This window comes from Drosophila grimshawi, unplaced genomic scaffold, assembly GCF_018153295.1.
Source record: "Drosophila grimshawi isolate 15287-2541.00 unplaced genomic scaffold, ASM1815329v1 contig_848, whole genome shotgun sequence".
Taxonomy (NCBI): domain Eukaryota; kingdom Metazoa; phylum Arthropoda; class Insecta; order Diptera; family Drosophilidae; genus Drosophila; species Drosophila grimshawi.
Window position 1 is genome coordinate 1229622 of NW_025063692.1, and position 12879 is coordinate 1242500.

General features: G+C 44.7%; 4 protein-coding genes across 4 annotated transcripts in view; 1 reads left to right on the forward strand and 3 right to left on the reverse strand.

The window, feature by feature from the left end:
* Positions 1-136: 136 nt before the first annotated feature.
* On the forward strand, positions 137-1781 carry LOC6569214 (26S proteasome regulatory subunit 10B). Its single transcript, XM_001995514.3, has 5 exons — positions 137-357; positions 419-538; positions 598-1318; positions 1387-1527; positions 1593-1781. Exons 1-5 carry the CDS (start codon positions 249-251, stop codon positions 1693-1695), a joined length of 1194 nt encoding a protein of 397 aa, XP_001995550.1. The 5' UTR covers positions 137-248; the 3' UTR covers positions 1696-1781.
* A 175-nt stretch (positions 1782-1956) lies between these two features.
* Positions 1957-3507, reverse strand: LOC6569215 (tRNA (guanine-N(7)-)-methyltransferase non-catalytic subunit wuho). Its single transcript, XM_001995515.2, has one exon. It carries the CDS (start codon positions 3289-3291, stop codon positions 2134-2136), a length of 1158 nt encoding a protein of 385 aa, XP_001995551.1. The 5' UTR covers positions 3292-3507; the 3' UTR covers positions 1957-2133.
* LOC6569216 (doublesex- and mab-3-related transcription factor 2) lies at positions 3302-5594 on the reverse strand. The gene is made up of 3 exons (XM_043215968.1): positions 5108-5594; positions 4059-4288; positions 3302-3319 (listed from the first exon to the last, which is right to left on the reverse strand). The coding sequence occupies exons 1-3, from the start codon at positions 5592-5594 to the stop codon at positions 3302-3304; spliced, it is 735 nt and encodes a 244-aa protein (XP_043071903.1).
* Positions 5595-8695: 3101 nt separating this feature from the next.
* LOC6569217 overlaps positions 8696-12879 on the reverse strand; it is a 5884-nt gene continuing 1700 nt past the window's right edge. Inside the window, exons 2-6 of the mRNA XM_001995517.2 lie at positions 11338-11671; positions 9972-11242; positions 9738-9894; positions 9292-9666; positions 8696-9231 (exon numbers count right to left, since the gene is read on the reverse strand). Coding sequence (XP_001995553.1) covers positions 8845-9231; positions 9292-9666; positions 9738-9894; positions 9972-11242; positions 11338-11544 — 2397 coding nt within the window. The 5' untranslated portion in view covers positions 11545-11671 and the 3' untranslated portion in view covers positions 8696-8844. The remainder of the gene's footprint in view (positions 9232-9291; positions 9667-9737; positions 9895-9971; positions 11243-11337; positions 11672-12879) is intronic.

Sequence of the window (12879 nt, forward strand, 5' to 3'; positions counted from 1 at the left end):
TTTATTCAATTTAAATATTTATATAATTTTTGCTTGCATTACCTGCAAACAGCATACAGTGCTCAAAGTGGTTTGTTCCCGCTTCAGTATAATATTAATACCGCTTAAGCATTTAGTTAGAGTATTTCTGCACATGTAAAAGCTGGTCACACTTTTTATAAAACTGCAATATCATTAGACGGCTTCGCTAATTTGATCAAAAATTGTATGTTTATAAAGAATTGAAACATTGCACAAAATCAGATAAAATGACCGGGACTAATGTATCATCGACGGAGAGTATACGCGAGAAGGCGCTATCCGACTATAGAAAGAAATTGCTGGAGCACAAAGAGGTTGAGGGCCGACTCAAAGAAAGTGGGTACTCTAAGCGTTAATTGAGCGTTCGTTTTAACAACATAAAACAATTCATTCACAGAACGTGAGGAACTCAAGGAGCTGACCAAACTGTATGACAAATCAGAGAATGATTTAAAAGCCTTGCAGAGCGTCGGACAAATTGTCGGCGAGGTTCTGAAACAACTGACTGAGGATAAGTGTAAGCATGAAGCAAACTCTGTCGCACTGAAAATATTAATCGAAACTTTTTTTTTGCAGTCATTGTTAAGGCAACTAATGGACCCAGATATGTGGTCGGTTGCCGTCGTCAGCTGGACAAGGCTAAGTTGAAGTCTGGCACGCGAGTCGCTCTCGACATGACAACGTTGACGATTATGCGCTATTTGCCACGCGAAGTTGATCCGCTTGTGTACAACATGTCGCACGAGGATCCGGGCGATGTAACCTACTCGGCCATTGGTGGCTTAACGGAGCAGATTCGCGAGCTGCGCGAAGTCATCGAACTGCCGTTGCTTAATCCGGAGCTCTTCTTGCGCGTTGGCATCACACCACCCAAGGGTTGTCTGCTCTATGGACCGCCTGGCACTGGCAAGACACTGTTAGCCCGCGCAGTCGCCTCTCAGCTGGACGCGAATTTCCTCAAAGTGGTGTCCTCGGCAATTGTGGACAAGTATATCGGGGAGAGTGCACGTTTGATACGTGAAATGTTTAATTATGCTCGTGATCACCAGCCCTGCATTATATTTATGGATGAAATCGATGCGATTGGTGGCCGTCGCTTCTCCGAGGGCACATCGGCAGATCGTGAGATTCAGCGTACTCTAATGGAGCTGCTCAATCAAATGGATGGCTTTGATTCATTGGGACAAGTCAAAATGATTATGGCCACCAATCGTCCAGATACACTAGATCCTGCCCTTCTGCGTCCCGGTCGCTTGGATCGTAAAATCGAAATTCCATTGCCTAATGAACAGGCTCGGTAAGTTAGGAATGAATGAGCGAAATCTGTACATAATTACAGATTATAATCGAGATATTTCGTTTTAGTTTGGAGATTCTGAAGATTCATGCATTAAAGATTGCTAAGCACGGCGAAATAGACTATGAAGCCATTGTCAAATTGTCGGACAATTTCAACGGCGCCGATCTGCGCAACGTCTGCACAGAGGCGGGCCTCTTTGCCATCAGGTAAGCAAGCTGCTGACTTAAGGCCACTTCTCAGGTTAAGTCCTAACCATAAATCACCTTTGCAGGGCTGAACGTGAATATGTTATTCAGGAGGACTTTATGAAGGCCGTGCGCAAAGTGTCGGACAATAAGAAGCTGGAAAGCAAATTGGATTATAAGCCAGTTTAATTTCATTGCTAATATAATTTAAAACAAGTAAATACGAATTACATGTATTATATATATACAGATCTGAGTTTCCTCCAATTGCTGAATTTTTTGGACTAATTATTTGGTAAAATGTGACTGAAAAGGGATGAGAACTATACAAAAAATTTGGTTTTACTTGTTAAAATCTGTAGTTCAATATCATATATAATTCCATGGGAACATTTACCTTAGGATTAGTTAAAATTTAGTACGCAAAGGATTACACCTGTTGTGGTTTTTTTTTTTGGTAATTGTACAGTTTATTAATATTTTGGAAATCTTTCGTTTTGTGCTTTATGAGTTTTGTTGTGCTACGGAATAAACAGAAACGGCGAATTTCGCGTTGCCTCGCTTAACATTTAACATATATATTACACATAAATTCTTAGATTAAGACAAATACGATGCGGAGCTGCATTACTTTTGCTGCTGACCTTCGATGCGACGTTTCTTGCGTTCCATGTAGTCGCTGACGTTGTCGTAGCGCTTCTTAAACCACACAGACAAATCCTCGGGGACGCAGGTCTGGTCGGAAAAGCTGCCGGTGACCATGTCCAACCAACCCGCCGGCACCGTCTTGGCCTGCTCGCCATCGCTGGCGTTGTAGACGCGCAATGCTAAGTGCTCGTTTACAGCACCTGCCACGTAGATCATATCGCTGGTTAGCGCAAAATTGCTTATGTTCCAGCTGCCAGCCTCGGCGCGCACTAGCTGCTCGCAGGCAACTGTCCAGATGTTGTTTGTTTGCTCCAGTTCGTACAGTCCAATGGCTTCGATGTGATCATAGAACTGGACAGCTGCTTGATATCGCTTGGCTGGCAGCAGTTCGCGCATATGTAGCCGCACAGCTGGTGCGGGCAGGTCATGATGCAGCAGCTCCATGCCGGATAGGTAATTCCACAGACGTAACGTCTTGTCGCCGGAGACGGACAACAGGTGCTCTTCGGTGAGCAACGCCAGGCCTGAGACGAACTCCTTGTGGCCCAAACAATAGCTGTGTATGTCAAATGTGGCCGGATAATTCGTTACCCGTATTTTGTCATCCCGATCGGACGTGATAATGTGTTTTTGATCCGGTGTCCACAGGATGTCATAAACGATGCTCAGGTGGCCCAGCAGTAGCCGTGGCAATGCGTTAACCTCCACACAGTCATACTGATAGCAATCGCCAGTCTTGTCCGTGACCAGCACAGAGCTAGAGTCAGCGGCGAAGGTCATTGCGCTCGAGGCACGAGCCAAGGCGCGCACCGACAGCAATTTCGCGTGCTCTGGTCGACTCTTGTAGAGGAGCAGCGCCTTTTGCCCGGCTGTGGTTAGTGCGATCAGTTGTCGGTCGGGCGAGTAGCAGACATTTAGTATGGCCACCTCCACTTTGCCGCCATCAGTTCCCTTTCCCTCGCTTGTCGACTGCTGTTCCTCAGATATTTCGGGGGCTGTAATTTTGAGTCCACATGATGTGAGGTCAGCGGGCAATTCGATGTCCTTAAAGATTTGCAAGTCATTTGGATTGAGAAATAGCACTTTGCGACCGTACGCAATGACTAGTTCGGGTTCCGCGTAAAAGATTGTTGTCATATTTGAGTCACTAATGGGTGATAGGTGTCTATTCCATGTGGGAGATGTACAATATGTGCTTAACAGTGACTAAGTCATTCATAAATATCAAGTCGCAGTTACATTGCTCCAGATGGCAACGCCGAGTTGTGATTTGCATATATTAACACTTTAAAATGAGCACTAGTCCCAAACTTCGCAGCTGTGACACACGAAAATTTACCCTTGGGTATGTATACATGAATTCTCGCAGCTGTCACATGTTGCACATGTGTCTGGTGTTTTCCAGCACTGTGCACATTCCGTATTTTTCGTGTAATAAACTTTGGTTACTCTGACTACGTTGTAAATGTTGACCGTTGTCTTTGAAATTAAGTTATTTGTTGATCAATTTGATGGCAGTATATTAACTAGAACATCGTAAAGCCTAATTAAAAGTTAATGTAAAAGATACGAGGATCAAAGGCAATGAATAAATAAAAGCTATATTTAAAACAAAACACACACATATTTTCTAAGTCACATGAGAATTGTTTTATTTCCTAAGAATCACACTATATAATAATAAAAAAAAAAAATAAAAAAATGTTATGAAATGTACAAAATACGGGCATGCCCGGTAAACTGGACTCAATGTGTTACGTACTTATACCGATTATTGACTCAATTGAGAAACTCAGCTTGGGCTTATTGGCGCTGGGCGTTGGCGTGGGCATGTGTGTAAAGAGCGGCGTTGATTGATATGCATGCTGCTGATGTTGTTGATGTTGTTGTTGGTGTTGTGCAACAGCTGCTGCTGTAGCAGCGGCGGATGCGGCGGCACTGCCCAATAGATCATAAAAGGCGTTGCCAATTGTTGTTGGCGGCGTTGCCAAAGGAGCTGATGTGCCGCCACAGGCGGAGCTGCCAAGTAGCGTTGTATCCATTGCAAAGTTCAGTTCCGGGTCAGCGAACGCGCGTCGCTTGCGCATGCGTTCCAGCAGCGGTGAGTTGAACGTGGGAAAACGCTGCTTGTACTCTGCAAGTGCACATAACAAAATGGGCAGGACATTATAATTAAAGTTACACACTATGACTTTGGGGGCGAGAGCTCTTTGATCTTGACGTTGGCGTTGGCGTTGGTGTTGGCGTCAAATCTATTGCTACAAATTGCTTTCAAATTGTCTCAATTCGTTCAACGTATTTGAGCATGCATGTGTATGTGTGGCTGTGTGTGTGTGTGTAATGCATGTGGCATATGGAAATTGAGGCGTAATTTGAGCTGCACACAGATCGTAGACTCAAACGACCAGAACCAGACAGAACGGCACCAAATTGTCTACGTGATTTTCTCGTTTACTTGGAAACCAGATGGAAATATTTGAAAAGTAGATTTTTATCTCCCGCTCAGTTTTTGTTGTTGTTGTTGTTTTCGTTGCCCCGTTGACTTTTGCCACATTTGCGTCTTCAAGAGGTTTTTCCGTTTTCATGTATCGATTTACACATTGAAAATTGGGTTCTGGGATTGGACATAACGAGCAATATGCCTGCATACGACTAGCTTCCAATTTCAGTGTGTGTGTGTGTGTGTGGGGGGGTGGGGGGGGGGTGACTTGCCAACAAATTTGTTGTTCGTCATATTGTTAATGGGATTGTTATTGCTATTCCTATTGCTGTTGCTATTGCTGTTGCTGTTGCTGTTGTTGTTGCTGTTGTTGTTGCTATCTTTGTTGCTTTTGTAAGGAATCTGGCATTTCCTGTCGCTAGGCCATCTCCCTCCCACTCGCAGCAATTGCCCATATTACGGGGCTTGCCAGACAGTCTGGCACCGCCTGCGCGGCGAGGGCTGCACACTCACCTTCCATGGCTGCGGTGATATGCAGTGTGGACTGCTGCAGGTTGCGCAGCCGCTGCTTGTAGATGCGCTTCTGGGTAATCAAGGCCTGGCGCGTGCGCAGCGTGTTGGCCGCCATGGAGGAGCAGCATTTAGTGGGCGCTGTCAAGGTGGTGGACGGCAGCTCCTCATCGCTGTGTGGCTCAGCTCCGCTTGACGCCTCATTGCTGCCGGTGGCGGTGGCGGTGGCGGTGCCGGTGCTGGCCTCCAGTGCCTCCATAGTTTGCTGGCGTCGCAGCGCCACCTGAGCGGCCATCACACGCTGGCGATCGACAACCAGCTGACAATTGGGGCAGCAGCATTCGCGCCAGCGGCACAACTTCTTGTGACCCTTGACGCACGAGATGACACCATGGTTACGACAGCGGGCACACTTGGGCGTGCGGAGCAGCCGACGCTCCTTGGAGCTTATCACGTTCACGTTCACGTTCACCGGCAGGCTACACTGCATTGCGTTGCTGTTGTTGTTTTCGTAGACTGTTTGGTGGCACAGATCGTATCGGTAGCACTGACAGCTATCAACTGAAAGGATCACGCGCTCGTTCCACACATTTAAATGTGCTGGACGAGGAGTTGGGCAGTCACTCGAGTGGTTTGCTACTTCCCAGACAGTCTGGCAGCGACTCGACGTCAAGTGGTCTGGTCTAGGTCTGGGTCTGGGTCTGGGTCTACCCAAGATCCCGCTGCGTCTGCTGCGCCCGTTGCGTCTGGTGTGCTGCCCGCCTATTGGCTGCTAATCGCTGCAACTAAAAATAGACGGCCCAATGGCAGCACAGCTGGCTGGCATCAACCAAATCGAAATTAGAAATTCGATTGAAAACCGCACAAAGATACAAATGTATCTCTATATCTATACATCTGTCCATTTGTATTATTTCTTGCGTACGTTGCTGTGTCTATATATTTGTGTGTGTGTATGTGTGTGTGTGTCCTCAAAAGTATCAATTTTAATTGCTTTGTTTTGTTCTGTTCCGTTCAAAATTTATATTTTTTTTTACCCTGTGCAGCTCAAATGGTTAACAAGGGGTATCCATAAAGTTGTTGAATCATCAATGACGCATAGTAATTTTTTAATTTTTTCATTGTTTTTGTTTAGTGAACACTATTTTTCTGAACTCGTTGAAGTCCTTTTATCTCGATTGGAATATTTCCCGAATGCTTTCCCATTCAGATCAAAGAAATGTATATATTTCTTCTGAAGTCTGTTTAGACTATGTAGTGAGATATGAAGATACAAACAGCATTATAATTATTTGTCGATAATTTATAAATATTTCTACTCACTTTGCAAATATGTACAAGTCCAAAACTATGTACACAATATCATTCAGTCGAGCAGGCACATTCCTCAGAGAGTTTCTTCGATATTTGAAGCTGTTTTGATTTTGTTCCTTTGTGGTTTTATTCAATTTGATTTTTATTTGTATAACAATTTGTAGCATTTGCATATATAATTTACATTCATTCTATATATATACATATATATATCGTATATATGTAATATAAGTATGTATGTGTATCTTTAAATGTATATTTAGTACTTATGTATGTATGTATGTAAATACAAATTTAACACGACAAATTAAATTAAACTAAGTTTTCAACAATTTTTGGTTTTTGATTTTAATATTATTTTGTTTCGTTCCATGTTTTTTTTTGTCCGCTATTAATTATTATTAAATACTAAAGTACAAAACAGATATTCATAATATGCATTTTATAAGCGCCTGATGCAAATATGAGTTCCTTTTTTTATATATAAAGTGTAAGCCTAACCAGAGTTTTCGCTTTAAATGTGAGGTTTAATTTTGATTTTTATATTTGTGTATTCAATTGGAATATTAAAGCTGATAAAGGTTGTGTGCCAGGTTTTGGATTTGTTGGTCATTTATAGTTATTTGCTTTCAGTTTTAGATTATGCATAGTTATAGATCATAGAAAGGTATACCCATATCAATGTATACTCGATAAGTAAGTAGCTCTCCAGCGTGCAGTGCAATTAGATAGTTGGGGAAATTTCAGAAAGTTTTGTGGCTTTATTTGTGTTAAAGATAATGAAAGAGTGATTTGATAAATGATGCTCTTTAAATGCTTGCAAAGTTATTGTCTTTTGCTTTTACTTGTGTTTGTCTTCATATGTAGTCGAAAAACGAACTGGAACACAATGATCGATCGCATCGATCGGAAGAAGGAGTATTTCAATTATTGTTTCTATTATTTCTTATGCCCACTGAACACGCGGCTCTTTAAACTCTAAACTTTCCAATTTGCTACGTCTGTTAAGCTTTGAAGTAAATACTTGCTAGCTCCAAATAAATACAAATTAAAATACGATTACAAATACAAATACAAATACGAATACAAATACATATATAAGTTTATATATGCATGTAGTATAGTTAACTACATCTGAATAAATACATATCACATTGCTCAAAACGGGTCTCTCTCCACATGCAATTGGATTTTGAACCTTCTTTTTAATTATATTTGTTGTTTTCTTAATCCATTTCAATTTCATTTTTAAATATCTTAACAATCATGATTGCTAGAAAACATTCTATCTATTTACCACTCGCAGCTTAACTTAACTGCTTATCAATTGTTTTTTCTAGTAAACTCTACAGTGGGCTCCATAAATAATGTAACTTCGATTGTTGTAGACGTACTGAGGAGATTGGGCGACATCCCTGCAATTCTTCTGCTGCATGAAGCCTTTACTTCTTTCACTCATTCACATTGGTTTTAAACTCTTAAACCCTTGCAGAATGTTGTAAATAAGTTGTGACTCTGTACGCTTTAAGGGTTCTATATTTTGCTGATCCGAATGTCGAGTTGTACCTCGGAGAACTCGACTAAATTTACAAATTTCGATCAATTTATATTTGAATCACTATGAAAACAATTTGCTCAACGCTCCTGCAAAGGTTTGCCTCACTTTCCAATTTGAACTTACTTTGGACAAGACTTAGCTGATCGACAAATGTCGATAATGAGTATAAATGCTAACAATAGGTGCGTGCAGTATACGATTCGAGTATAGTATATCTGTATCATTCGTGTGTATGTATTATGTATTTGTGTATATATAACTAGTTAATATGCTCGATTTGTCCTTTGGTGCGGGGTTTTGGTTTTATTCAATTTAGTGACGTTTATATATGTATAGATATATATAATAACTGGTGTCTGGTAGTACGCATCTAGACGTAATAATAGGAAATACGTAGATCTATTTCCCTTTTGCGATTGTTGTGGAGAATTGCATACCAAACAAGTAATGAAATGCTTCACGCTAAATTTAATAAATGCAATTTAGAGGGTTTCATTTGAGTTGGTAGGAAGCGCAGGAAGCGCAGGACCAGGTTTAGGTACAGTGGTAACTTGAAAACTAGACCGATGCGGCTTATTTTTAGTTTTTGAACAGAAATTCAAGAACGTTTGCATCATGATATATTTGTAATATAATCATTTATATAGACGAAAAATGGAAAAGAAACAAATGATTGTTTTCAAAATGAAAAACGAATTTTAAATTGTAATTTTTGGACAAGCTGTAATTATCAAGCGACCACTGCTGGGACGTGTGTCAGCTGGAACCCAGCTGGAAATTGTATCAAAATGCGATTAGGGTCGCAACAATGCTTCAAATCCAATTTGAACTGCAACACACTCTGCCAAACCATGGTCAACTGTGGAGTTTAGACGATGCTGTTGCGCTTAGCGCTGGCCCTCTGCAAGGTGCTTTGCATGGCGGCAACGACAGCCTCGGCGCCACCAATGAAAATGGGTTGATTGGCGGCGCGTCGGAGCACATGCCACATGGCCACCGGCTTTCGCAGGGAGGAGAGCATTTGGTGCCAGTGGCGCAGACCCTTGCCGACCGCACAGCTGCCGGCAAGGACATGGCCTAGAGGCACAATCCCATTCTCCGTGACGCCAAAGACTGTGAGCCGCAGCTGGACTGTGGTCAGACCCTGGGGCGGCACACTAAATATCATCGACTCGTTGAAAATGGGGCAGCGATCCTTGCGTTTCAGCGAGGTGCGCTTTTTCAACACCTTCTTCTCGTTGTTCATCAAATAGACCTGCAAACAGTAATGTCCTTTTCAGATCATGGCCATCTGTTGAATGTTGACTTAGCTCACCTTGACAAAAACATGCTGCATTGCGCCGGCAGAGGGTGAGTGTCCTTGCGACAGCTGCTCCGTCGGGGCATCCAGCTCCAGCTTGAGATTGCGCGCCTTAACGACGACTATGGTGAGGCGCTCCGCTGTGGGCAGATAGCTCAGCGAAAACATCAGCTCACCCCAACGAGCGTTGCATTTGCGCGAATCGGACAATGGTATCCAGGTGGTTATCGGACGCGCCATCTCGCCAATTTCCATCTCCGCCTCGCCAATCAGGGTGTGGGCGGGCCCATTGTGGTACAGGTGGAACCAAAGCGAGTGCCGGCCCGCCAGTCGCTTCAGACGGAAGTTGAAGCTCTCATTGTAGGCTGGAGTCAACGTGGCCTTTACCACCTGTTTGTGGACATTGGCAGGAGCTAAACACTTTCCTTTTCTTTGTGCGAATTTCCAGTTGGCGGACTCACCTTTGTCTGCATACCACCTGCATGGTCGGGCACCAGGTAGATCCGAACGAATGTGTCCAGTGAGTCAAGGCCCATGCTGTGCGGACAGATGAGTCCCTTAGCCTCCAGTATGCTCACCGTCAGTTCCAGCTGCTCCTCGCTCGGACAGCTGCTGTTCCTGTGGACGCGTGAAAAGTGACGGAATTAAGTTAAACAATTTTGATGGACTGCAGAAGACGATGAAGGTAAACTGACTTCTCAAACTGCAGGCCAACGCAGAGGTAGCCGGTGATTTGGGTGTAGGGCTGATCGAGTTGATCCAGGCACAGCGAGGACGCATCTGAGTTGACCGAATCACATGAGATTGCCCGCTCCAGATTGATGCCTTCCATTGAGCCATCCAGCGACATTTGCGAGCTGTTGCGTCTGCCCAATCCCAGGCTAATGCTCGACTCCTGACGCAGCAGCGAGCGTCCAAAGCACCAAGTCGAATTGCCATTGCCGTTAACGTTGCCACTTCCATTCCCATTCCCATACCCATTGCCGTTGGCGTTGGCGTTGGCGTTGCTTACCATTATTCCGTGGCCATTGGGCAGCTTGCGGAACAGATAGTCCTCCGATATGGTCTTCTGCAGCATGTGGGGCCCCTTGACGCGCTGCGTCAATCCGGTAAACGGATTGTTTGTGTTGTGCAGCTTGAGCAAGCGACTCGACAGGCTCTGGCTCTGGCTCTGGCTTTGGCTTTGGCTCTGGCCATGCACAAAAGGATTGCCATTGTGCGGCGTCGACTGTGGCTGGATCTTTACCTCGCTTTGTGCTTGTGGCAGCTGCTCCGTGGACTCGCACAGAAACGGATTTGTGCTGGAGTTGCGACGCTTCAGTGCCGGCGGACGACGCTCCTGCACCAGCTGCACATCATCTTCTGCTGCTGGTGGTGGTGGTGGTGGTGCCTCTGTCACCTCTGTCCCGAGATTGATGCCCTGCTGCACCGAGATCTGCCTTTTGGCAATGGGTCGCGGAATAGCAGTGGACGACAGTGTCACCGAGGCGGATGTCGTAAGTCGTGGCGGCGGCGGCGCCTCCAATGGCTGTGGCACAGCTGCCGCACCACCAGCCCCACCTGCACGCAGTGGAGAGCGTATGCAGGAACGTGGCTGTGGCTCCATCGCCGACGCTCCCACCCACTCCGTAGTTGGTGAGCTCAGCTCGTTGATCTGGCTGAAGGAGAAGGTGACCGTTTTGCTGCTGGGGCCGGCGCTATTGGGCGCTGGCGCCGGACGCAGTGGCTGAGGTGGTATGCTGACATCCGCCTGGGGCAGATTCCATAGCGGCGTCGTCGTCGTTGTTGCTGTTGTCGTTGTCGTCATAATGGTGTCGCCTCCATTGCCCAGTAGCAACTGTTGCTGATGATGTTGCTGATGGTGATGGGCATGCTGTTGCAGCTGCTGCTGATCGTCCTTATCAATGGTATCGAAGCGCTTGAAGCTGCCGCTGGTGCTCAGCAGAAACTCAGAGCCAGATTGAATCTGCAAGCAGTTGAACAGAGAGTAAAATTATTATTATCCAACAATTTGAGATGTTTTTGAAGTGTTTCCGAGGTTGGAAGCAAGTGGCAACTCACGCTGGCCATGTAGCCATTGGGATGGAAGAGCTTGTGCTTGTGCTTGGACAGGCCAATCTTCTCCTCCTTGTTGGAGCGCATTCGCATCCAACTGGCAGCGCGTGGTCCCAGGCAGTGGCAGCCGAGCAGTACGCAAACCAGCAGCAGCAGCAGCAGCAGCATAAACGACAGACTGGTGAAAGTCAATCCAAGCGGTGTCCCATCCATCGTGAGTGCTGGCCGGGTTAGTCAGTTAGATAGCCAGCAGGCAGCTAGGAGAGCCTCTCCCTCTCCGCCAGTAGCAGCTAGCAGTTAGCAGTGGCAGCGCACAGAGAACATTTCCTTTTGAGGTAAGCTGGAATGTTTCAGATGCCACATGAGATTAGCTAAACTCAGGCCAAATCCTTGCTGCACTATCTCGTTATTCGCCGAGAGACAGAGAGAGAGAGAGAGAGAGAGAGAGAGAGAGAGAGAGAGAGAGAGAGAGAGAGAGAAGGAGAGAGAGGTGGAACCAGAGGAAGAGAATAAAAATCGGGACTCAGCATCTTTTGAAAACACTACTCGAAACCTGCTTTAAACATCGGCAACCCAAATCCGAATTCGGCATAGAAAATGTTTCTATTCTCTTTTAGTAGCGCTGATATATATATATGTATATATATATATATACAGATGATATAGATGATGAAAGGAAATAACTTAAGTCATCTTACTTTTTTTGCATTGACTAGCAGCGTTTTTAAAATCATTCTTTTTCTGTTGTTATTGGGACAGCCCCTTCTCTACTACTCGCTACAGCAACTCGTTGGGCACGCGCTCAGCTTCAAGCTGCAATACTTGGCATAGTTTGTGGGTCTTCGTGCCAAATGAAAATAAAACTAGAAACTTTTCATTGGAAAACAATGAAAAGAGTAAGGGCATTAAATGCTTATGGGAAAACTTAAAGACAAACCCAAAGGCAGAGACAGAGACAGAGACTGAGACAGGGACTGAGACAAAGAAGGAGATGGAGACAGAGAAGGAGATGGAGACAGCAACAGCAACAGCAACAGCAATAGCAACTGTGACAGCAAATACAAATAAAGATGAGAACAATGACAAGAGCAAAAGCGGCAAAGGGAGAACTGAGAGCAACGAACGGGGTAGAAGTGAGAAGAGGGAAGCGAGAAGTGGGAAGTGAGAGACGGCAACGTCAACACTTTCATCTAGCATCGCTTTACATCTGTCCCAGTAAACGTTTCCTCTGCCATTCGCTATCATCGCAACTCATCTTTTATCATACGAACATATTTATATATATTTATAGATATATATGTTTGGAGAGTATTGTGTGTTTTGGTCAGGTGTCTGCCTCTATTTCTATTTTCAGCCATATACCACCCGTTTATCATCCCCACACGCCACCATTCACCATTCACCATTCGCTGTTCTCCCGCTGACAGATGACAGTTGACAGTTGACAGTTTTTTGATTGAATTTGTAACCAAAGCTGCAGCATTTCCACTTCAAAGACCAAACAGCCGTCAGCACAAATGCATCTGACGTTGCCAATGGATCAAAACT

Excerpts from the sequence above, each read along its gene's own strand:
- LOC6569214 (XM_001995514.3), top strand. The coding sequence starts at position 249 with ATGACCGGGACTAATGTATCATCGACGGAGAGTATACGCGAGAAGGCG. Across the intron at positions 358-418 it reads TGAGGGCCGACTCAAAGAAA|AACGTGAGGAACTCAAGGAG; the intron begins GTGGGTACTCTA and ends ATTCATTCACAG. Across the intron at positions 1,319-1,386 it reads TTGCCTAATGAACAGGCTCG|TTTGGAGATTCTGAAGATTC; the intron begins GTAAGTTAGGAA and ends ATTTCGTTTTAG.
- LOC6569215 (XM_001995515.2), bottom strand. The coding sequence starts at position 3,291 with ATGACAACAATCTTTTACGCGGAACCCGAACTAGTCATTGCGTACGGT.
- LOC6569216 (XM_043215968.1), bottom strand. The coding sequence starts at position 5,594 with ATGCAGTGTAGCCTGCCGGTGAACGTGAACGTGAACGTGATAAGCTCC. Across the intron at positions 4,289-5,107 it reads TATCACCGCAGCCATGGAAG|AGTACAAGCAGCGTTTTCCC; the intron begins GTGAGTGTGCAG and ends GTGCACTTGCAG.